The sequence below is a fragment of the Meles meles genome, chromosome 13, assembly GCF_922984935.1.
Source record: "Meles meles chromosome 13, mMelMel3.1 paternal haplotype, whole genome shotgun sequence".
Lineage (NCBI taxonomy): Eukaryota > Metazoa > Chordata > Mammalia > Carnivora > Mustelidae > Meles > Meles meles.
The window spans coordinates 34,883,446-34,908,586 of NC_060078.1; the positions used below are offsets into that span (position 1 = coordinate 34,883,446).

Here is a 25,141-nt window from a genome sequence, read left to right on the forward strand (position 1 = left end):
GGGTATTTTCTTCAACTAAATCCGTAGTTCCCAAACTATGCAATGAGACACCCCAGGGTACTGCAGCAAATTCACAAGAGTGCTATAGAATATTTTATGTCTATTGTAGACATTGCTGCTATAAACATTCGGGTACACGTGCCCCTTCGGATCACTATGTTTGTATCTTTAGGGTAAATACCCAGTAGTGCAATTGCTGGGTCATAGGGTAGTTCTATTTTCAACATTTTGAGGAACCTCCATGCTGTAGCCAGACTATGGAAAGAACCTAGATGTCCATCAACAGATGAATGGATAAAGAAGATGTGGTATATATACACAATGGAATACTATGCAGCCATCAAAAGAAATGAAATCATGCCATTTGCGACGACGTGGATGGAACTAGAGGGTATCATGCTTAGTGAAATAAGTCAATCGGAGAAAGACAACTATCATATGATCTCCCTGATATGAGGACATGGAGAAGCAACATGGGGGGGTAGGGGGATAGGAGAAGAATAAATGAAACAAGATGGGATTGGGAGGGAGACAAACCATAAATGACTCTTAATCTCACAAAACAAACTGGGGGTTGCTGGGGGGAGGTGGGATTGGGAGAGGGGGAGCGGGCTATGGACATTGGGGAGGGGAGGCGAACCATAAGAGACTATGGACTCTGAAAAACAACCTGAGGGTTTTGAAGGGTCAGGGGTGGGAGGTTGGGGCAACCTGAGGGTTTTGAAGGGTTAGGGGTGGGAGGTTGGGGGAACAGGTGGTGGGTAATGGGGAGGGCACGTTTTGCATGGAGCACTGGGTGTTGTGCAAAAAGAATGAATACTGTTACGCTGAAAAAATAAATAAAATGAAAAAAAAAGGAAAAAAAAATATTTTATGTCAGAGTAATACACAATTACAACATTAGATAGTGATACATTCCTTTCCTTCCTTAGGATGATATCCTGTTTTGAGATTGGCTGCCATGGTTTAAAAAAACAAGTACCTCCTAAATATCAGGGTAGAACAGGAAATGAGGGTTACATTATTCAATTTGAATCCAAGGCTTTAAGGAGTTGTACACATATCCCATTAGTAAGTATTGTGGTTATTTTTTAAGTAAAAAATGTTTTGTAAATTTTGTATGTATTATTTTCTCAAACCAGCTGTTAAGTAGTTAGAATTATCTGTACTTAGGTTATTTGGACGTTAAAAACAAACAAGCAAACAAAAAACCAGAACTGTTAGGCCTATCTTACAGCACCATGAAAAAAAATTACTTATACCCTAAGGGTGCTGGGAACTGACAAAGTTTCAGATCCTCTGAACTAAAGAGTTGCGGGGTGCCTGGGTGGCTCCGTCATTAATTGTCTGCCATTGGCTCAGGTCACGATCCCAGGGTCCTGGAATTGAGCCCCGCATCAGGCTCCCTGTTCAGCAGGAGGCCTGTGTCTTCCTCTCCCACTCCCCCTGCTTGTGTTCCCTCTCTCTCTCTCTCTCTCACTGTCAAATAAATGAATAAAATCTTTTAAAAAAATGAACTAAAGAGTTGTCCAACTCTGAAATGAATATACTCTTTTCTTAGCATGTGAAAATGCAGCAGTTCTTTTTTCTTTTCTTTTTTTCAAAAGATAGACTCTCAATAAAAATTTTAAACTATCTGTATACTCTACACACTGTGCTTTGTACTGGAGCAAATATTTTAAAAATAATACACTGGCCCTTAAGGTTACTTACAGTCAGGTAAAGGAGATAAGGCAAATGCAAGTTGTTTAAAAATAAACAAGATGAAATTCATATTACATATTAAGGATGTTCAAAGAGGAATGAGTACCTCTTGGTGGGAATGTAGTTAGGTATTTGTGGGATGAAATTCATATTTAAATTTAGATTTAAATGGGCCTTGATGGAGGGGTAAAATTCCAACAGGTAGAGGTAGTGGATATTTCTGATAGAACCACATAAAGACTCAGAAGGCTCATTTTGGAAGAAACAAATCATTCTGTATGATTGAAGCAAGGACATATGTTGTAGAGTAATGGAGGTTGCAGCTGGTTTAATGTGGAAAATGGAGTATTTTTGTGGAGAGTTTTGAATGCTTGGGTGTGAGGCATTTGGATTTAATTTGCTAGGAAAAGAAGAGTGATTAGGGTGATTAATCTGTCAGCAGGATATAGGATGATTAAATCAAGGAAAGAGAGGAGGCAAAGCTTTTGGAAAGGGAATGATGGATTTTATGTATTTCTATTTCAAAGGAAATACCAAACTGTATATCGTTAAAGAGCATACTTTTGTTCAGTATTGTAACTAAGAGTTATAACTGCAGAACTCACCATCATGCAAAAACAAAACAGAACTTTCTAATGTTCTTCATATTACTGTAGAAATAGTAATAATAAAATGGAAACGTGTGAGGCGCATATAACATGACAAACATATTAGGCACTCATTTAGTTCTTACGGTGACACTGATAGGTATTACCATTCCCAATTTTCAGATGAGAACAATGAGGTGAGGCCTAGGGAGGTTACATAACCCCAAAGCACAGTTAAATAGTAGTCTGATTGGCAAAACTGTTGAAAAGAAATATGTTGTTGGGGTATCCGGCTGGCTCAGTCGGTAGAACAGCAACTCTTGGTCTCACGGTCATGATTTCAAGCCCCATGTTGAGTTAATTTGGTTATAAATAAGCAAGCAAGTAAGTATACTGGTTTGTTTAAACTCTCTGGTGCTGAGAATTGAATAAATCCTGTCAGATTATTTTCATCTGATTTAGACATGTTTCCTTTCCTATTATTTTATTTTTCCTATCATTCCTGATCCTTAATCCCATTCCTCTTCACACCATGGGAACTCTAATGTGTTTGATATGAGTTTTATATCCTAGAAAAACGTATCATTTTTAGGCGCATGTTTACATTATACACAATATATAAAAGTATGAACTATATAGCTTGTCCAATCTCATGCATATATGTCTAGTTTATTGCTTTTAATCTCTATATAATAGTGTGCATTTACCACATTTGCCTTATCTTTTCCCCTAGAAATGGACTTGCAGGATGCCTGACACTGCCTTTCACTTCCAGAAAGCTGTAATTAATATCCTATGTATGTCCCCCTAAAACCTATCTTCTTCCCACTCTGTCTTGCTGCCTCCTATTACATGCTTTTTCAGGGGATTATTTCACATGGAAGAAAAGCTAACTTTTGCATTCATAGAATAGTTAAGATTGCAGGTATTTTAATCCCTAAAAAGACTAAAATATATGTAGAATGAGTGATTTCATTGATACTTCCAAAAGGAGGCCATATAGGTGGGAAGGCCTAGGTAAATTATTTTTTTCCATTGTTCCATTATATTCAGTCTTTGTATTTGCTAATGCATTTGTTCTGGCTTTCTTTTAGTGATTCTATTGCTGTCATTGGTATGAAGTAGTGCATATCATAACATTGTAATTATAAACGATTTATACATTATCTTGATGTTGTCAAAGTCAGTATTTTCCTCACAAGCACATAGGAACTATGCTTTGTCATAATTCATATTAGATCCTCCCTCTCCTATAAGGAAATACATTTCACACTCTCTGGGAGATTTATAGAACATGTAGATCCTATTAAAAAGAAAACATGCTATTTGGTTGTTGTATTTGTTTTTTTGCTTCTCATTTGTTCATTCTTTCAAACTCATTCTCTGAAAGGTATTTCTTTGGCACCTTCCTCATGCTATGGAAAACAGACTAAGTATGTTCTTTAGAACAGACAACAGTGGTATGTCTCCAGACACAGCATCTGGAATTCTCAGCCCTCTCATCATTGGTAGTCTGGGTTTAGGGGCACTCTTCAGTTGACTAAATATTTTTCTGTTACCACACTTCCTTCTTAATTTTCTCTTTTGCTATTATAAATAGTGATTTAGGTTTACCAAAGCCACCAGTCTCATATTTAGTTTTTTCCTTTTTTCTGCCATCTACTTATAGAAGTAAAATAGACTTACTCTCAGCTGTTTATCTGTTCTGACTCTTGTTTCTTGAATTAAGCTTCTCTCCGTTAATAAACATCTGTTTGTGTAGAGATTTACTATAAGAAACAAAATAATTTGTCTTTTAAATAATTTTTATCAGAAGAAAATTTAATGGCATCACTAAAATTTGAAAAATAAAAAAATTAAAATTATCCGTAATTTTTCTACTCACATTTAACCATTTTACTCTGAGTGTATTCTCTTTCAGTTTTTTCTTTTTGATTTAGTGTAGTTTATAACCATATTTTGTACACACTGTTTGTATGCTTTATGCTTCATATAACATTTATGTGGTATAAACATTTTCTACTTTTCTACTTAGTTTTTGATCATAATTTTTCCATAATCATAATTTTAAAATTTTTCAAAGTATTCTCTAGAGCATCAATGTCCAGTGGAAATATAAATCACATATAGTTGAAAACTTTCTAGTAGCCACATTGAAAAAGTAAAAAGAAACAGGTAAAATTAATGTTAATAATATGTTTTATTTAACTTAATATATCTAAAATTTTTCATTTCAACACATAATTATATAAAATTATTATATTTTTTACAATCTTTTGTTCATACTAAGCCTTTAAAATTGGTGTCTATCTTAAATTTACAGCAGTCAGTTCAGTCACTCAGTTGTCAATGATAAAAATTAAATGTAGCCCTATCAAAGCAATAAAATTATGTTTAGCAGAAAAATATTATCCAGAGCTTCTATTTCTACATTTAAATAAATTAAATTAAAATCAGATTCCATAGTCACACTAGCTAGAGCACATTGCACGTGCTCATTAGCTACATGTCTTCTTATATTTAAATTAAAATTAAATAAAATTTGAAATTCAGATCTTCATTTGAACTAGTCACATTTTTTTTTAACCAGCCACATTTTAAACAATCAACAGCCAGATTTGAAGTGGAAAAGTAGAAGAAATATGCCAGTTCTTTTGTGCCTATTAAGAAATAGTCAATAGGGCACCTGGGTGGCTCAGTGGGTTAAGCCTCTTCCTTTGGCTCAGGTCATGATCTCAGTGTCCTGGGATCCAGCCCTGCATCCATCCCTGCATCAAGCTCTCTGCTCAGCAGGGAGCCTGCTTCCCCCTCTCTCTCTGCCTGCCTCTCTGCCTACTTGTGATCTCTGTCAAATAAATAAATAAAATCTTAAAAAAAAATTAGAAATAGTCAATCATTAAATATTTACATTGTTTCCAGGTTTTGAGTAAAACAAATAGTATACTGATATGTTCATGAATGAGTATTTTCTCATATTTTAGATTATTTCCCTAAAGTAGACTCTCAAAATAGAATTACTGGATCAAAGAGTATGAATTTGTTTGTGGTTCCTCATGTGTATTTTCAAATTATTTTCTGAAAAAGTGTCAGTTGCACTCACACCAACAGTATTAATGTATGAATTTCGCCAACCTTTCTTCATCACTGAGGAAACTTTCTTCACCATGTTGTTTCCTTAATTGCTAGGAAGGAACAGTTGTCTATATATTTATTTACTTTTTCTTTTTCACTTTTAATGGATATTTCTTTTTCACTTTTAATGGAATTAATTTTCATGTTCTTGGCTCATTTATCTATTGATGTCCTCATGTTTGTTTAATTCTTCATCTATTTTTAAAGCTCTTTATAGTCTAAACATATTAACCCTGTGTCATATTTACTTTAGACATTTTTCGTGGTCTTTTGTCTGCTTTTATTTTTATAGTTCTAAAAATCCCTGGAACTTACAATGTATATGAGCACATGTGTACACGCACGCACCTCTATTCATTAGATAATTGTTAATGGAAATAATAAAAAGGATTTGTGCTCTTAGGTGGGACAATTAAAAAGAACCCCAAAACATTTTCCTGAATTAAAGTAAATACTGGTAAAGAACAAGAAGAACAATTCCTTTTCTTATCCTTTAGTATATTAAACAGTTTAATTTCTTACATCCTCCTGCATAGCGTTTAAACTACACCAAGAGGAGCGCCTGGGTCTCAGTTAAGTGTCTGCATTTGGGGCATGATCCCCCAGGGTCTAGAATCAAGCACCGCATGGTCCCTGCTCAGCGGGGAGCCTGCTTCTCCCTCTCCCCCTGCCTGTGCTCACACTCCCTCTCTCTCTATCTTTCTGTCAAATAAATAAATGAATAAATCTTTAAAAAAATTCAAACTACACTAAGAAACCCTTAGAGTAGTTGGATGACAAATTTATATACAGCTGATTCATGAAGAACACAGGGGTTAGGGGTGCCAACACCCTGCAAAGTCAAAAATGTGCATATAACTCACCCAAAACTTAACTACTGATAATAGTTAACTACTGTTGCCCAGAAGTCTTACCAATAATATAAACAGTCTATTAAATACGTATTACAATAAAGTAAGCTAGAGAAAAGAAAATGTTATTAAGAAAATTATAAGGAAGAGAAAACACATTTATAGGTCTGTGCTGTATTTTTCCCCAAAAATCCATGCATAAGTGGACCTGTGCAGTTCAAACACATGTATTTGAGATTTCTAAGCATTAAGTCTGGCTATGCAAAAATGGTTCTTTGGCTCTGCCTTAGTCTTTCCCCATCACTCCTATTCCTACCTTCTAGTTCTGTTTTATTTATCATTTTAATAGATAAAATTGTCTTGCCTCACTCTCAATACTGATTAATATTACCAGATCTCTTAAATGTTAGAATCTGCTTTGTTTTGAGGTGCTCAAAGGGACGAAGAGTCAAACTGTTATATAGACTGAAATCCCTAATTAGAAAAATCACAAGAATTTGTTGATTATTTTTCTAAACTATAGCCATATAAACTATCAACCTGTTTTTATTGCAAACCTGACACTTTAAAAAAATTTATAATGGCACTGTTATTATTTTTGGTGATAATACAGTCTAGAACGTGTGGCCTAGCAAAGGATATAAATCTAGGAAGAAAAATTATGGTTGGCATCCATTTTAAGTCTTTGCACTATAACGGAACACAAATCCTAAATTGTTTAAATACTAAATATTTACTTAAAGTAAAACAAGAAGCTATTCAAAAATGGAATTAATTTAAATTGTGAATTTTCCTCATTTAAAAGTTGATAGTTTTTATATATTCTTTGTAAAACTGACAAAATGGAAGTTATATTGTCCACATCACAATACTCTTATGTTGCATTTTAAAGTAAAACACACATACACACATTTGGAATGAGGCCAAATTTGGACTCCAGGGGCATACTGTTCAGTACCTTAAATTACAATCAGATGTATTTTAGCACAGATCAAATTTTCAGTCCAAAGTTGGTGAGAAGCCTAATTATTTGACCAGGTTACTATTTGTGTAGACCATTCTATGGCTGTCTGTGGTTAATCCACAGCTGGCAGAATGCTAGCTCTGGGAGGTTTTTATTTCATGCGGAACACTTTGGGGAGAAATGGGAGGGAGGTTAGCTTTAAACACTCCTCATTAAATGAAAGACTAAAAAGCAAGTACATACATATTACTATGGAGACAAGATGCTATATAAACTGTTCATTTTAATTCTCCAAGTGACAAAAATAGCAAAGGAAACAGCTTGGCTGTTCAGTGTTCGCAAGTGACGTGGTAGTTGGTTAAAAAAGTAAGGTGAAAACATTTAAAAAATAATGTTACCTAAGACTAAGACGTGTTACCTTTTAGAACAGTTGAATATCGGTAAAGAATTAATGGATTGGGGTTTTTAAACAATGAGAAGATACTGTGTTATAATAAGGAAACATTTTTATTAGAATTTCATTAGCAATAAGAAACAATTGTACTGTAGAATTCTCTCTTAATATCTCGGAATTCATAAGGGCAATAAGCCCTGCAAGTCCAAGTATACAGGACTCCTACCTCATAGTTAATTTTTTAAATATTCTTTTAATATTCAATTTGCAAGTAATAGGAAAAAATGGTTTTTTCTTTTTAAACTTTTTAAAGTTTACATGATGGAAGTGGTTAGTCCCTCAGTTGTAATTGAATATTTCAGTAGCCCTTTTTACCATTTTAAAAGATATTTCCTTTACATTTTCAAGGTTATTTCTTCCGTTTATAAGCTAACTCTTCTTTCCTGCTGGTTCTCACTGCCCTAACTTCTCTGGTTCCTTGTTCTTTCTAATCATCCTCCCTGTCTTGCTTCTTCATTCTTCTCTTTCTGCAGTAGATCCTTCTTCTTAACGATCAAAAATACTCCAACTTAACATTGTTCTTAAAAACAACTCTTCCACTCCTCTCCCCCAGTAAAATATCTTTCTTCTCTTTTCTTTTCAATTACCTGTTCAAAATTAGGGGTATTATATCTCATCATTTGAATCTAAGCTCCATCACAATATAAACTGTATGACCCGGGGGGACATTTTGCCTTTATCATCAAAAAATGAGAATAACCGTATCTACCTCATAGGTTTGGTATAAGGAAAATGATAACAACTGGGTTAATATACATAAAGCTTTTTAGTGTATTGCCTGGAACACTCAGTAAATTTCAGATGAGTCTATTATTTTTCATTGATAAATCTTCCAAAATAATTTTTAACCTTTACCCTTATTTTCTCACCATTCTTTCATTCTTTAACAGCTGACTTTTTTGATTGTTTGTTCTACCTTTATCCCATAAGTACTTTCTCTTAATCGTCAAATCCAGTGGGTTTTGCTCATTCTTTCTCTATCCATTGATAGCATTGGGTACCTTTAAATATCTTCTTAAAATTTTCCCTGTTGGATTTCTGTCATCACTTACTGTCCTCATTTGCCTTCCTCTTGTTCTCTACTTTATGTTTTTCTTTTCTGCTTTTGACTATTGTTGAATTGTTGTTGTCCAAATTCACTTTCCTTTAAATTTTCATATAAGGTTGTTATTCCTTTCTTTCAGAGAAATCTTCATTACCCATCATGTATTCCCACCCCACCTAATCAACTCCTCACCTGCCACTCAAGGCCTTTTGCATTCTTGACTTAACTGTCCTTTCCAATTTTATCTTCTTTTGCTCTTTGTGTATTCCTTCACTCTCTTGTGCACCATTCAAATCAATTTCCTATGTAGCACCCATGTCCTTGCTTATACTTTTATCTAGAAGGCATAAATCTATTTTTAAAAGGTTTTTATTAACACTTTTAAGATGTAGATAAATAGCGTTTTAAAATATACCTTTCCTGACATAAAATTTTAATTAATATTTTTTATTATCACTGAATTATTTTCTAATTATTTGAAAATTTCAACCAGAATCTTTCTAAAGAATTCATTTTAGGCATAAGTTAACAAGCTATGATTTTAGTGAACTAATTTCATTTCTAAACTAATTTCATTTTTTAATAAATAGTATGTCCCTTTTAAGAATCCAAACTATTTGGGGCGCCTGGGTGGCTCAGTGGGTTAAAGCCTCTGCCTTTCACTCGGGTCATGATCACAGGGACCTGGGATCGAGCTCCGCATCAGGCTCTCTGCTTGGCGGGAAGCCTGCTTCCTCCTCTCTCTCTCTCTCTGCCTGCCTCTCTCCCTACTTGTGATCTCTATCTGTCAAATAAATAAAATCTTTAAAAAAAAAAAAAAAGAATCCAAACTATTTATAAGAAGTTAAAAAGATCCAATCTGACTTCATTACTATTTCCATAATTTAAATGTAATTATTGTCTTAAATGAGACCTTTGAAATATTTTTTCTTATGTGGATTCCCAGAATTCTTTCAGTGTTGAGTATACAAATCTAATATGAAATAAGTAATGTGTTATACTCTAGCATAATGGCACATACCAAGTATATTGTACTCATATGATAGATTTTTCTTCTAATCAAATGCTGCTGTTTTCTCCTTTGCATTTTATAATTGTATTTTAAAGTTTATATTATATAGATGTTTGTATTTTTTATAGGTATCTTTTATTCTGACCAAGAATGACTCTGTGGAGATGGCATTTTAAATTCCCTCTCCTTTTTTTCTTTATCCAGGGCTTTTTTCTTACAGTTTCCCCGGAGTCGGTATTAAAAGTGGCTAAATATGCTTCTGAAAACAACAGAATTTTCACTTTGAATTTGTCTGCACCATTTATTAGTCAGTTCTACAAGGAATCGTTGATGAAAGTTATGCCTTATATTGACATACTTTTTGGAAATGAGACGGTGAGTTACTTTTTAAAAAAATGGTCTTTTTCTGGTTTTGGGGGTTGGGGATTGTTTTTTTGGTTTGTGTGTAAGTTTAGAGATAAAAACTGAAATATTTGCGTAAATATCATTGAAAATTACACAACAAAGCTGCCTCAGTTTGAACCTCTGATTCAGTATTTTTCGTATTTCCTTCAGTATATACTACCTTTCTTCCAAATTAAAAAAAAATTGGTTTTTTAAAAGGTTAAATTATTGAGGTTTATAATTTGCATAGAGTAAAATTAACTCTTTTTAATGTACATTTCTGTGAGCTTTTGCAAATGCATGCCTGACATGTAGCCATGACTACAATCAAGAAAAAAGTCATTTCTGTCACCCTTTTCAATCAACCTGTCACCTTATCCTTTCCTATCAACTGATTTGTCTTCTGACCAGTTAAATGTTTTCATTTAACTGGTCAGAAATTTTCATGGATTAATAAGTTAAGGGCATTTGTTCTAAAATTAATGTCTTATGAATTTAGCTATTTATAAAAAGTGTGAGTCTAAATTTTGAGTAGATGTTGGTGTATTATAATTTATATTAAATTTTTTATTATCATTTTTGCCAATATTTGTATGTTGTATTTGAAGGTGATAAAATGGGGTTTGTTAAAACTTTCACAGCTTTCCATTTTTACCAAGATTATACTTTCTTTTATTCTAAATTAGTGGAAAGTAATTTTTAGCTCACATAATATTTATAGTTTCTGTTTAACCTGTAGACATTAAACATCCATGAAACAGAAAAAAAAAAAATACCTTCAGTATATCTTTTTGTGACTTTAGCAGTATCACTTAACTTTCATGAATCTTAGGGTCTTTATGTGTAAAGTGAACATGTTATACTCTCCCAGAAGTCCATTTTGATTCAAATTATACCATTATAACACAATTTGATTATATTCACAGATTTTATATCCAAATAAGATAACTGTGTTGTCTGAATAGAATAACATAAATTTGACCTCAACATAATTTATGAGATCACCTCGGTGCTTTGTAGGAATAATATGGTATGAATATCTTCAAAGACACTTTGAAGGAAATGGTACATTCTTGATGATTTACAAACTGACATAATGGCAAGAAATAGTGGTAATGGCCTTGAACTACTGAGTATCTGCTGGAAGTCTCATTTGATTAAAATTTACATTTCACATTTCCTTTATTGCTGGTTTTATTTTCTGAAGGAAAAAGGAAGTAACTAGTAAAAGTGCTAATCTGACCTTTTAAAATAACATGAAAGAATTGGTCATCAGTATGGTGGTCTGAGAAGCCTTAGGAGAAGTTGATATTTGAACTCAGGAAACACCAAACTAACAATACTTAAACATATGCTCTGTACTTTAAAAAGACAAATTTGGGGGGCACCTGGGTGGCTCAGTCGTTAAGCATCTGGCTTTGGCTCAGTTCATGATCCTGGGGTCCTGGAATCGAGCCCCCCATCAGGCTACCTGCTCAGTGGGAAGCCTGCTTCTCCCTATCCCACTTCCTCTGCTTGTATTCCCTCTCTCGCTGTGTCTCTTTCTGTCAAATAAATAAATAAAATCTTTAAAAAAAAAAAAGACAAATTTTTAAAACTTTTAAAAAGATAAATATCATTCCAGAGAACGAGACTTTAGAGATAACTTGAGAGAATTGAATACCATCAAAACTTCAGATGTGACTTTATAATATCAAATGACCATAATTAAGAAGAAAATGGGGAGGAGCCTTAAAAATAAAACATTACAGAACACACAGAAAATTTTTTAATTAGAGTTCACATTTGGGTGTGTGCATGGCTCAGTCTGTTGAGTATCTGACTCTTGGTTTCAGCTCAGGTCATGATCTCAGGGTTGTGAGATAGAGCCCAAATGGGGCACCAGGCTTAGCACAGTCTGCTGGAGATTTTCCCTCTCCCTCTCCCCCTCCCCCCACTTGTGTGTGCACGTGTGCTTTCTCTCAAGATAAATTTGAAAAATCTAAAAAAAAAACCTCACATCTGCTAAACATGTGTAAAAAAAAGGTGGAAAGCATTTATAGAAGCTGAGAATAATTCTAGAAGTTTGGCATAGATTTAGAAGAATAGAAAAAACTGGAGGTACAGATTATTAGGTTTGCAGAAAATGATGATGATATCAAAATGGTCTTCACTTAAAAAAAAAATCCAAATGCTCAGCAAGAACAAGAAAAAATAATTGGACTTGATCAATATTAAAAACTTTTGTGGGGGTGCCTGGGTGGCTCAGTGGGTTAAAGCCTCTGCCTTCAGCTCAAGTCATGGTCTCAAAGTCCTGGGATCGAGCCCCGCATCGGGATCTCTGCTATCACTAATCATTACTGAAATGCATTTAAAAAGCAAAATGAAATACCACTTGATACACCTTAGAATGATGGTTTTCAAAAATTTAGAGGGGAAAAAAAGTATTGCCAAGGAGGTTGTGAAATTGAAACCCTTTTGCATTGGTGATTGGAATGTAAAATGGTGCTGCTACTGTGGAAAACAATTTGGTTGTTCCTCAAAATGTCAAACAATTATTACCATATCATCCAGCAGGGACTCAAATACTTGCGCACCAATATTTATGGCAGCATTATTTCCAATAGCCAAATGAATAGATAAAATTTGGTTTATACGTAAAATGGAATATTCAGCCTTAAAAGGAATTGAAACCCTGATACATAATACAAGATGAATGAATTTTGCAAATATTATGTTAAGTGAAATAAGCCATACACAACTTCTGGATTTTCCTATAAGGACTCCACTTACATGAGGTGCCTAGAATAGTTAAATTCATAGAGACAGACAGTCGAATAATGGTTACTAGGCCCTGCAGGAAAGGGGGAATTGGCAGTTATGCTTAATGGGTACAAACCTTCTATTTGGGATAACAAAAAAAGTCTGGAAATGGATAATGGTGATGGTTGCACAACATTATGAATGTACTTAATGTCACTGAATTGAATACTTAAAATGGTAAGATTTTGTCTTATATATATTTTGCCACATTGTTGAAATGATTGATTCTACAAACCAGTAAAGTTAGACTAGGACTTATAGGATAATAAAGATATTATGCTATTATAATCTATATGTAGTATAGATAATTAAAGAAATCGTTTTTCCCCACCTAGAAGAGAAAGATGTAAAATTATAAGCCACAAGTCATGTCAGGATAGCTTTTTACTTTGTTGGTGTAATTAGTATTCATTTGAATTCGTTTCAGTAGATATGTAGTACTTATTATGACAGACCAGTAAACAATGGATGTATAGTATATTTGAGACTATCTGTCATGACACGGATTATAGGATAATAAATATTAGATACAGGGCAGTTAGATGTATTTGGTATTTTGTTGAACCAGTCTCAAAATCTCTGCTGATAAATAGTTTTATAGTGCTATGCTTCAGTGTTTACTCTGAGCTTTGCTCAGCTATCAGTGATTCAGATAAAGCTGTATTTGCAGATAATGCAAATGCAGAGAAGGCAAATAATTCAATACTTTAACAAATATCAAGTAAGTTGAATGTCAAAATAAGACTTTTGAAAACTTTAATAGACTGGAAATATCAGTTGAGTGGTGAAATTTAATAAGGATAAATGTAAATGATTGCATATTGAATATAAAAAGCAACTGTGGCATTGTTTTCTTTAATCTCATCTCTCATTGTTCTCCTTGAATACTTTAGTAATCATCAGCTATCTTTAGGTCCACGAGAAGATGGGACATTTTATTTCTAAAATGCAATGGAGGGATGCCTGGGTGGCTCAGTTGGTCAAGCCACTGCCCTCGGCTCAGGTCATGATCCCAGGGCCCTGGGATCAAGTCCCACATCGGGCTCCTTGCTCAGTGGGGAGCCTGCTTCTCTCTCTGCCTACTTGTGCTCTCTCTCTCTCTCTGACAAATACATAAATAAATAAAATCTTAAAATGCAATGAAGTGTAAAATATATTCCTCAGAGAAAACATATATGTTTTATGTTTCTTTCTGCCCCTCACCCCCCAGACAACAATCAAATCTGTGCTTATTGGGGCGGCTGGGTGGCTCAGTGGATTAAAGCCACTGCCTTCGGCTCGGGTCATGATCTCAGGGTCCTGGGATCGAGCCCCGCGTCGGGCTCTCTGCTCCGCAGGGAGCCTGCTTCCTCCTCTCTCTCTGCCTGCCTCTCTGCCTACTTGTGATCTCTCTCTCTCTCTCTCTCTGTCAAATAAATAAATAAAAATAAATAAATCTGTGCTTATTGGGGCGCCTGGTTGGCTCCGTCCATTAAGCATCTGCCTTTGGCCTATGTCATGATCCCAGGTCCTGGGATCTCTCCCTTTGTCAGGCCACAGCACAAAGCGGGAGACCGCCTTGGTAGTCTCTTTTGAACTGAGGAGATGGGAGCTAAAAATTCAGGGAATCTAACAGCTGCACAGCTAGAGTTTGCAAGTCAGAGTACCAGAGACAAAAGAGCTGCATAGACAGAGAACACAGATTTGCAGAGTCCCACCCAAGTCTTCAGCTGAGAACTAATCAGTGCATATTTGTCAGGAAACTAGTGAAGGCTGAGAACCACCTGAAAAGATTAGAGGGAGTAATCTTCAGAGTGCATGTGGAACCTGTAATCATTCTTGTTCTGTAAGCCAGAGTGAATAACCTCATAATTCACGGGGCTCCAGATAGAGTACTCAGAACGCTAATGGGGCAAATTAGACTAGAGGAGAAGATACTGTGGTTCTTCTCCTTAACGATGTTATTCCAGTATAATTGACAGCCTGTATGTAATGGATAAATTCCTTGAAAAACATACAGTACCAAAGCATACTCAAGAAGAAATAGAAATAGGGCTATTCAGGTTACCTATTAAAGAAATTGAATTTTTACTTAAAACCTTTCCCACAAAGGAAGTCCAGGCACCAGATTGCTGCTGTGTTGAATTCTGGCACAAATTTAAGGAAGAAATAATAACGGTTCAATACAAACTATCCCAAACTATTGAAGAAGAAGTAGTACCAAAAATCAAACAAAGAATTGAAAAGATACAAATTAATATCCCTTATAAAAATAAATGAAAAAATTCTTAAGATAATTTTAGCAAATCAAATGCAACAATATATAGAAAGGATAATCACCATGACGAGGAATGCAGAAATCAATCAATATAATCCACCTTAATAAAACTAAGAAAACATAATCTTCTGAATAGAGACAGATTTGATGAAATCCAGCATCCTCTCCTGATAAAAGCCTTCAAAATTGTAATAGAAAACTTCTTCCGTCCAATAAAGGACATTCACAAATAATATACAGCTAATATCATACTTAGTGATGAAAGACTGAATATTTTCCTCATAAGATCAGAAACAAAACAAAACTCTCAGCTTCTATTCAACATTGTGCAGTGCCAGTAAGGCATAAAAAAATCCAGATTAGAATGGAGAAAGTAAAATTATGTTATCAAACACCATTATTGTGGGTTTTTTTTTTTAATTCTATAAAATCTGCAGAAAGCTATTACAACTAAAAGGGAGTTTAGTAAGGTTGTGGGATACAAGATAAACATACAAAAACCAATTTTATTTCTATAAACAGCAAACACTCAGAAATTGATATTTAAAAATACTATTTCTGGGACACCTGGGCGGCTCAGTCAGTCAAGCGTCCAGCTCTTGATTTCAACTCAGGTCATGATCTCAGGGTCATGGAATAGAGTCCTGCATTAGGCTCTGTGCTCAGGGGGGAGTCTGCTTGGAATTTTCTGTCTCCCTGAGAGAAATAAATAAATAGCAATTAACTAATTTTTTATGATACTGTTTCTGATACCAGGGCTCATGGCTGACTCAATTGGAGGAGCATGTTACTCTTGATCTCAGGGTTGTGAGTTCAAGCCCCACATGGGTGTAGAGATTATTTAAATAAAACTAAAAAATAAATAAAAAATAAAAATGTTATTTCTGATATCATAAAAATGTATGACATATTTGGAATAAATCTGAGAAAAGATGTGCAAAGTGTGTATGTACTAAACACTACAAAACCTGTTGAGAAAACTTAAAGAAGAATTAAATGGAAAGAAATAGCATGTTCATGGATTTTAAGACTGTTAAGTGTCAGTTCTCAAATTGGTGTATATATATAATTTAATCAAAATCCCAGCAGGTTTTTTTCAGTAGAAGTCATCAAACTTATTCTAAAATTCTTATGGAAAAGTCCTGGACTAGACCAGACTAGCCAGGCCAACTTTGAAAAAAAGAAAAAAATCAGAGGACCTTTACTATTACATGATTTCAAGACTTAATATAAAGCTATACAATGTAGCATTGGCCTAAAGATAGAAAAATAGATAATGTAACAGAAGGGATAGTCCATAAATAGACCCATAATTGAGTTTTCAAGAAAGTTACAGAGGTCATTACATGGGGAATAGTTGTTTTTGTTTTTGTTTTTAAGATTTTATTTATTTGACAGAGAGCAGCACAGCGAGAGAGGGAACACGAACAGAGGGAGTGGGAGAAGCAGGCTTCCTGATGGAACCCAATATGGGGCTTGATCCCAGGACCCTGGGGTCATGACCTGAGCCAAAGGCAGACACTTAACCGACTAAGCCACCCAGGTGCCAGAATAGTCCTTTTAACAAATCATGCTTTTTTGAATATCCATATCCATCATGCAATTGAATATCCATATCCAAAAAAGCAAACTGCAGTCCATACAACTGTATAGTTCTTTGAGTGTCCAAAATTAAAAAGTGTGACCCTGGCAAATATTGGCAAAGTATAGAGTTAGAACTGTCAGATCCAGCTGGTGAGAATACAATATAATACAAATGCTTTGAAAATAGTTCTCCAGTTTCTTAGAAAGTTACATATACAACCACCATATGACCTTGCTATTCCCTTGTAGGTGTTTACCCAAGAGAAATGAAAGTATATGTTCATACAAAGATATACACAAATGCTCATAGCAGTTTTAATTGTAATATCCAATGTCTGGAAAGAACCCAAATGTCCATCAACTGGTGACTGGATAAACAAATTGTTAGATATCCATACAGTAGAATACTACTCAACTATAAAAGAAGTGAACTATTTATACATGCACCTACATGGATGAATCTTAGAATATATATGCTGAGTGAAAGATGAGGTGCCAGGCAAAAGTACACTCTGTATGATTCTATTTAAATTAAATTCTAGAAAGTTGAAACTAATCTGTAGTGACAGAGTAGATTCATGGTTGGTTAGGGATAGATATGTATGTGAGGCAATGATCACACAAACAGACGTTAGGAAACTGTTGGAAGTAATGGATACGTTCCTTACCTTGATTGTGGTTATGGTTTCAGGACTTGATCCATGTGTCAACACCTATCTACTTATTCACTTTGAATTTGTGCAGATTATAATATGATAATTATGTCTCAAAAATTATATCAGAATTTTAAAAAATATATATACTGTGTGATTCTATTTATAGAAATTTAAAAGTAGTAAAAATTAATCAAGTCACTCACATAAAAAGTTCCAAAGAATCAATGTCAAAATGAATTAAGTACCAATTTATTATTGACCCTGTATCAAATTTGTTATTTCTATGAAAGATTTCCTTGTATTTCAGTGGTATTATCAAGCCAAAGGAGAAGTGCTTTGATAGTCTTGGGTTTTAATCTCATAGACTATTAAAAATTATCATACCCCACCACTGAGTAATCCTTTAAAGTTACAAATGTTTTCCACAAAAACCATCATTTAGGGGCACCTGAGTGGTTCAGTTGGTTAAGTATCTGCCCTCAGCTCAGGTCATGATCCCGGGGACCCTGGAAGCAAGTTGAGCCCACCGTCAGGCTCCCTGCTCAGTGGGGAGTCTAGTCTCCCTTTCGCCCACCCCAGTCTGTGCTCTTGCATACTCGTGTTCTCTCTCTCTCTCAAGTAAATAAATAAAATCATAAAAAAATTATTTAATATACACAATCTGTGGCTAGTTTTCTAATGCATTTAAAGTTTCGGCTTTACTTGTAGAAAGTACTCAGGGTATGTTAGGTGGTACTGATAGTGTTGTTAGCAATGCAGATCTTATTCCTCCATTTAATTAAGTTTTACTTAACTAGCTTGCTTAGATAACATGGACACATCATTCCCTTGATAAAACATAACAAGTAGTTACAGGTAAATGAGGGAGAACTCGTGGGTATTAGGCTATTCTTTGGTAGACCACCTTACTTCTCTTCCCACAATGTTCTTCGTTTACAAAAAGTCAAGTCAATTTATTTGCCCATAAACATTTTTAATGCAGCTTGTCTTCATTATTATTTATTATATAATCTGATAAAATGTGAGTACAAATGAAATGAGGGCTTGCTTAATGAGTTAAATCTGGGTATAAAATTCAATAAAGATAAATTGCTTTAAAAAGTTGCTCTTGGGGTGCCTGGGTGGCTCAGTGGGTTAAAGCCTCTGCCTTCAGCGCAGGTCATGATCCCAGGGTCCTGGGATCGAACCTCACATCAGGCTCTCTGCTCAACAGGGAGCCTGCCTCCCTTCCTCTCTCTGCCTGCCTCTCTTGTCTATTTGTGATCTCCTCTGTCAAAGAAATAAATAAAATCTTTAAAAAAAAATTAGACAATGCATGAAACTTATAAAGTATTAAAAGAAGCAAAAAGCTGTAAATATGTACCACTCAGGAGTAGCTTTATAAATGTCTACAAATTTTCACTCTGGCTTAAAGAAACTTGAACTGGAAATCAGAAACTACGAATTATGGGTTTGGTTCTATAAGAAAGATTCTAGAATATCAGTCAGCAGATACATATACAAAGTTTTGGCCCTACTTTAAATATTAGCAAATGATATATTTATAAATAAATAAAATATATAGATTTTTCCTTATTTTAACCAACTTGTTGATTTATTAGTCAACTACTATTCCTTTAATTTCCTGATGTGTAAAGTAAGGGGATTATATAGAAATACTAAATGATTCTTAATTTTTTTCTTAGAGCTTAAAATGTTTTTTTTTTAAACCTAAGGATTCATTTTCTCACATATTCTTTTTTTTTTTAAAGATTTTATTTATTTATTTGACAGACAGAGATCACAAGTAGGCAGAGAGGCAGACAGAGAGAGAGGAGGAAGCAGGCTCCCCGCTGAGCAGAGAGCCCGATGTGGGGCTCGATCCCAGGACCCTGGGATCATGACCTGAGCTGAAGGCAGAGGCTTTAACCCACTGAGCCACCCAGGCACCCCTTCTCACATATTCTAATATTAGTAACACTGACCAATTTTATTCTAAATCAACAAAGTCCTTGTTCTGAAACCTAAAATAAAATGCCTACCATATTTAATTTTAAGTAATTATTCTTTTTTCATTGTTAATGTTACAGGCTCAACTGTAGTACCTTTCAAGCTACTTTTTTCCCATGTCTCATCCTATTTCTTTTATCTGATTTGTGCAAAGAAAATGATGTTCTCCAGGGAATGTCTGAAAATATTTGGTTAGGCAATCCGGACACAAAGGAGAAGTGTCCACAGGAATCCATTGCTGCATTAACATGCTAAAAACAAAGTATAGTTATTAAGTGATATAATTTTACTTTTTTCTTTCTTTTCTTTCATTGTGGTAAAAAGCACACAACAGAAAATTTACCATTTTTAAGTGTACAATTCAGTGGCATTAAATACACCCACACTGTTGTACAGCTAGCATCACTATCCATTTTCAGAACCTTTCATCATCCCAAGCAGAAGCTCTATACATATTAAACAACAACTCCCCACATATCTGATAACCACTATTATATTATCTCTAAATTTGCCTGTTCTAGGTTCCTCTTTTAAGTAGGATCATACAACAGTTATCTGTTTGTGTTATTTCACCTTTACTTAATGTTTTCAGTGTTTATCCATATAACATGTATCAGACTTTTGTCTTTGTTTATTAAGTTATCTGTTAATAGACATTCAGTTTGTTTTGCCTTCTGGTTTTTGTGAATCATGTTGCTATGAACACTGCTGTACAAGCATGTGTTCAAGTATCTGCTTTCAGGACTTTTGGTATTTACCTAGAAGTGGAATTGGCAGATTGTATGATAATAATTCTGTGTTTAACTTTTTGAGGAACCACCAAATTCTTTTCCACCACAGCTGCCCCATTTCCATTCCCACCAGCAAAGCATAGTAGTTCCAGTTTTTCTGTATCCTTCCTAACACTTAGAATTTTCCCTTTTTGGACAATAGCCATCCTAATGGTTGTGAAGTAACATCTCTTTGTGATTTTGATTTGTGCTGTTTATTTTTAACTGACATTCAGAAATGCATAGAAACAAATTTCTCTTTACCTCAGAATGTTTTGGTGCCCTGTTATGTTGCATTTTGTACTTTTAAACAGCATGCCTGAATTTAACAATTTCTTGTTAAGGTGGTTTTGAAATTACTCTCGTATAGAACTTCATTAAATGTGATATTGTATTTTTATTTTATTTTTTGACATTGTCAAAGTTTAAAATATTTCCCTTCAGCAACTGACATTTGTTAGCTGGAACCACGTGTAATCAGCTTAATAAAGAACTTTCTACATGCAGGTAATTATATCCATTGATGCCTGCTAATGCAAGCTGCTTTGTAGTCATTATCTAGCAATACATGACTAAAGAACTTGATTATTCTTATTTTTCATTTTTATTAAATTAAGAAGTTTTTTTTGAATAGTGTCATTTTGCAAATGGTTCTTAAGAGTAATACCTTTCAAGGCTCCATAATCACTAGATAATTAACCTGCCAGGATTAAGTACACTCAACTTTGCCTCAGGATGCTTAACTCTCAAATAAGGTCAATTATCTCATGATAATAACTGCTTTGTGAAGAATTACCACTTAATTCCACTGTGAAACGTCACATCACCCATACAATGCACTTTAAGATAGTTTAAATAATAAAATACAGCTTGAAAATTGGGCAGAAGAATTCAGTTTGATTATTTGAGACAGATTAAGAATGATAACATTTTAGATAAAACTCTCATATACCTAGTATTTTGAAACTCAGAGATGATTTCTGTTTATAAAGATTATATATTACTCTGCTTCATCAGTCCTTTTGCTGGCAATATTCCCATTTTATACAGTATCTTGCAGGGAAGTCCATTTTAAACCTCTTGACCCTACATAGAATTCACTATATTAAAAATCTCTAATATAGACCAGGAAAACTAAAATTACTCTTTCCTAAGTGATGATTTGACTTTTTAAAAAATGTATCTATTTTATCAAAGAATGAGTCACTAAACAGTGATCATAATTCTGCAGTTTGTTGATGTGGTTGTGATGTTGTTGAGTAGCTCTTCAATCTCATTAGGACAGTGATACGCGGCCAAAAACGGGAACTCTACTTTGGAAGAATGTGTCAGGACATTTTGAAAGAAATGAAAAATTGGCTTTAGGTATTTGAGCCCATGTTTTCTAAACCTGACTAATGACTGTGCCTCCTTATAAGTAAACTCTTAAAATCTTTTTACCAAACCAGATGGAATAGGTTAGGTTTTTCTGTTCTGTTTACCCACTTGGTGGGGGTATTTATTGGTATTTATTGTTTATATTGTTAAGTCAATTTTAATTTAATAGCCATTGATTCTTCTTTAAATGATAAAAGTTAATAATTTAAAAGCAACAATAGTGCTTTTAATTGTAATTAACCTTTGATAAACTCTTTTTTATCTTAAGTATTTTGTCAGTTTTGGTACATCTGTAAAATAGAAGATATTTGCTACTTCAATATGAAAATCTATGTAAATGTATAAATTATGTGTGCCAAATATGATAAGTGCTACACATGAATGCATCTTCACTCAGATAATTTCTTTGGTTAGGAAACTTTCTGTTCTTTGTAAAGTTATTATTTTTAATTTTTGGAAATTCTTTGTCTCTCAAGTCTATGTATATTTTATTCTAAGAGAATTTCTTTTTTAAATTTGTATATCTTTTTATCAAATCTAAGTCCTTAAGACACATGATTTTCAAACATTTGCAGAGAGCCAGCCTCTCACCAGATCCATATTCTGACAGTAGAAGAGATGGCCTTTTTTTAATCCTTGTTTCAAGGTATTCCCATCATGAATGTGGGTAATCTAAAATGTTAATGTTAATGCTACCCTTTTAAGTATACAGAAGTGCCTTGTTTCTTCCATGGAAAAGTGGAAGTCACCTTCCTGAGACTGTTCATATAGATCATTTCATTCCTCTTTTTTTGCTGAAAGCAGTGAGAGGGGCCTTTGATATAGACAAAATCCATGGTTGTTATAAGATCAATCAAGGAAGGTAGAAAGAGATGTTTTCAGAGAAGATACATAACCCCTTCAAAAAATAAATAGAAACTTATGGTGTTCTTATAAAATTCTGACATATTTATATCTCCTGCTGAGGATAATGAAATTTCAATTAAGACAGGACTGTGGCATCATAAGATCCCTGTTTAGTTCCTGGATTTAACTTTCTCCTTAGGGTCTTTCTGATATATTTTCCTGGTCTGGGAAAGAAAGATTCACTGTAGCACAAGGGGGATTCCTAATGTCAGTAGCATGTTGTAAATATTTGCTATTGGAAGGATTCAGAAAGAGCCAAAAGCTTTGTAACTATGTGATTTACATCTCCCTTCCTTCCCATCTACTTAACTCTTTTTCTCCTTTTCTCTTCTGATCCCCACCAGTATACCCTTCTTTCTTGCTCCCTTTCTCTCTGTCCCCTTACCAACTCCATTGCCTCTCCAAAGAGGAAGGTTTTTAAGTCATTCCCAGACTACTGTCCATTATTGGTAAAAAACCCAGTAATCTGAAATAGCTTAAATTGCTTTGGAGATAATCATATTTTATCTAATGCCATACATACCATGTTACTCAGTATTTCAATTAATCTTGTATATTTGATTATTTCAGTTACTATATTAAAATATTTTGACTATTGTAATTCCTGTCTAGTATGCCATGATTTAAAGGTAATTAGTAAGTATTTAAAGTTCTTATTTAATTCATTCTTAAATGTCTTATTAAAATTGTTAAATGAAATTGACTTATCCTTATACATAAAAACTAAATTTATATGACAGTTGAAGGAACACTGGACTTTAATCAGAAAATCTGGTTTTTGACTCAGCTTAAATTTTTTCTGTGCCTTTCCTCTTTGATGTTAGGAGGATAATTAGCAAAATTCAAATAAGTTCTGTAAATTAGTAATAGTATTTTATCAACAGTTATTTCTGAACTTTGATGATTCTACAGTAGTTATATAAAATGTTCGTATTTGGAAAATTCCTACTGTCCTTTTTCTGATTCAGACCCAACCTAGAATCCTATATTGCATTTAATGTTTCCTTGGTCTCTTTAATCTAGAACACCCCTTGGTTTTTCTTTGTCTTTTGTGACCATGACACTTTTGAAGAGTACCGGCCGGTTATTTTATAGGATGTCCTTCAATGTAGGATTGACTAATATTTCCTCTAACTAATGCTTTTTTTGGCAAGAATATCTCAGAAATGTTGTTGTGTCTTTTTTCATACTGTGTATCAAGATTTCTACATTTCTCATTACTGGTCACATTAATTTTGATCACTTGGTTAAGGAGATGTTGATCCAGGTTATGTACTTTAAGGTTATTTTTCCTTTTGTAATTTAATAAGTATCCTACTGGAAAATACAAAAGGCTATGTAAATATTTTGTTCTTTCATTATATTTTACCTACTACTTTTAACATCTATCCGATGATTCTTGCCTCTAGTAATCATTGTGGTATTTGCCAAATCATGATTTTTTTTCATGTAAGGTGATTTTTCTGTGCTGTACCTTCCCCCCCCCCCCCAGTTATTAATTTCTTAACTTATAATTTACGGATATTTATTTTATTCTATGGGTTATAATCCATTGCAGTCATTGTGTTGTTTCACCGGTTGTCCGGATTTGGTCATTAGGAGCTTCTTTATGTTGGCTCCTCTGTTCTTTTGATGTACCCTCATTAATTTTTGAGCACTTTACTTTCTTGTACCACAATTCATTCCAGGTTCATCTTACATTTTCTTTGTCTCAGCTCGAATCATCCGTTTCTCTGTAGAGTCCTGGTTCCTTGGAGACTGATTTATTAGCACCTGACATTAAGAAACCAAGAGCTGGAAACTGGATGTGCTCAGTGCTACTGGTTGGTTGTCTTTAATTCTGGGTCCTCTCAACAAACAGATCTAAGAAATACGTATATACGAATATACACATCTGTATCTATCCGCCTGTCTGTAGCTCTATTTATGTTAAAAAACATGAGTATAGGGGCGCCTGGGTGGCTCAGTGGGTTAAAGCCTCTGCCTTCAGCTCGGGTCATGATCCCAGGGTCCTGGGATCAAGCCCCACATCGGGCTCTCTGCCTGGTAGGGAGCCTGCTTCCTCCTCTCTCTCTGCATGCCTCTCTGCCTACTTGTGATCTCTGTCTGTCAAATAAATAAATAAAATCTTTAAAAAAAAAAAAAACATGAGTATAAGAAATAGCACAGAAGATCATGAAAGAGTCTTGACTCCTAGAAACAAACTGAGGGTTGTGGAAAGGGAGGTGGGTGGAAGGATGGGGTAACTAGGTGATGGAAATTAAAAAGGGCATGTGATATGATGAGCACTGGATGTTATACGCAACTAATGAGTCATTGAACACTACACCAAAAACTAATGATATGTTGGCTAATTGAATTTAAATTTAAAAAAAAAAGAAAAAAATCACACCATAATAATACCTCAGATTGGGGCACCTGGGTGGCTCAGTGGGTTAAAGCCTCTGCCTTCGGCTCAGGTCGTGATCTCAGGGTCCTGGGATCGAGTCCCACATCCGGCTCTCTGCTCGGCGGGGAGCCTGCTTCCCCTGTCTCTCTGCCTACTTGTGATCTCTGTGTCAAATAAATAAATAAAATCTTTTTAAAAAATAAATAATAATAATAACTCAGTTTGCAGTCCAACAGCACACAGGGTTAAAGGTAGCCTTCCTTCTTTCCTTATTTATA

The 25,141-nt window shown here is 34.4% G+C and overlaps 1 protein-coding gene across 4 annotated transcripts in view; it reads left to right on the forward strand.

Moving 5' to 3' along the window:
* ADK (adenosine kinase) overlaps window positions 1–25,141 on the forward strand; it is a 538,475-nt gene that overhangs the window by 357,653 nt on the left and 155,681 nt on the right. For all 4 annotated transcript variants that reach the window (XM_046026661.1, XM_046026665.1, XM_046026664.1 and 1 more), the window contains one exon: window positions 9,954–10,124. In XM_046026661.1, coding sequence (XP_045882617.1) covers window positions 9,954–10,124 — 171 coding nt within the window. The remainder of the gene's footprint in view (window positions 1–9,953; window positions 10,125–25,141) is intronic.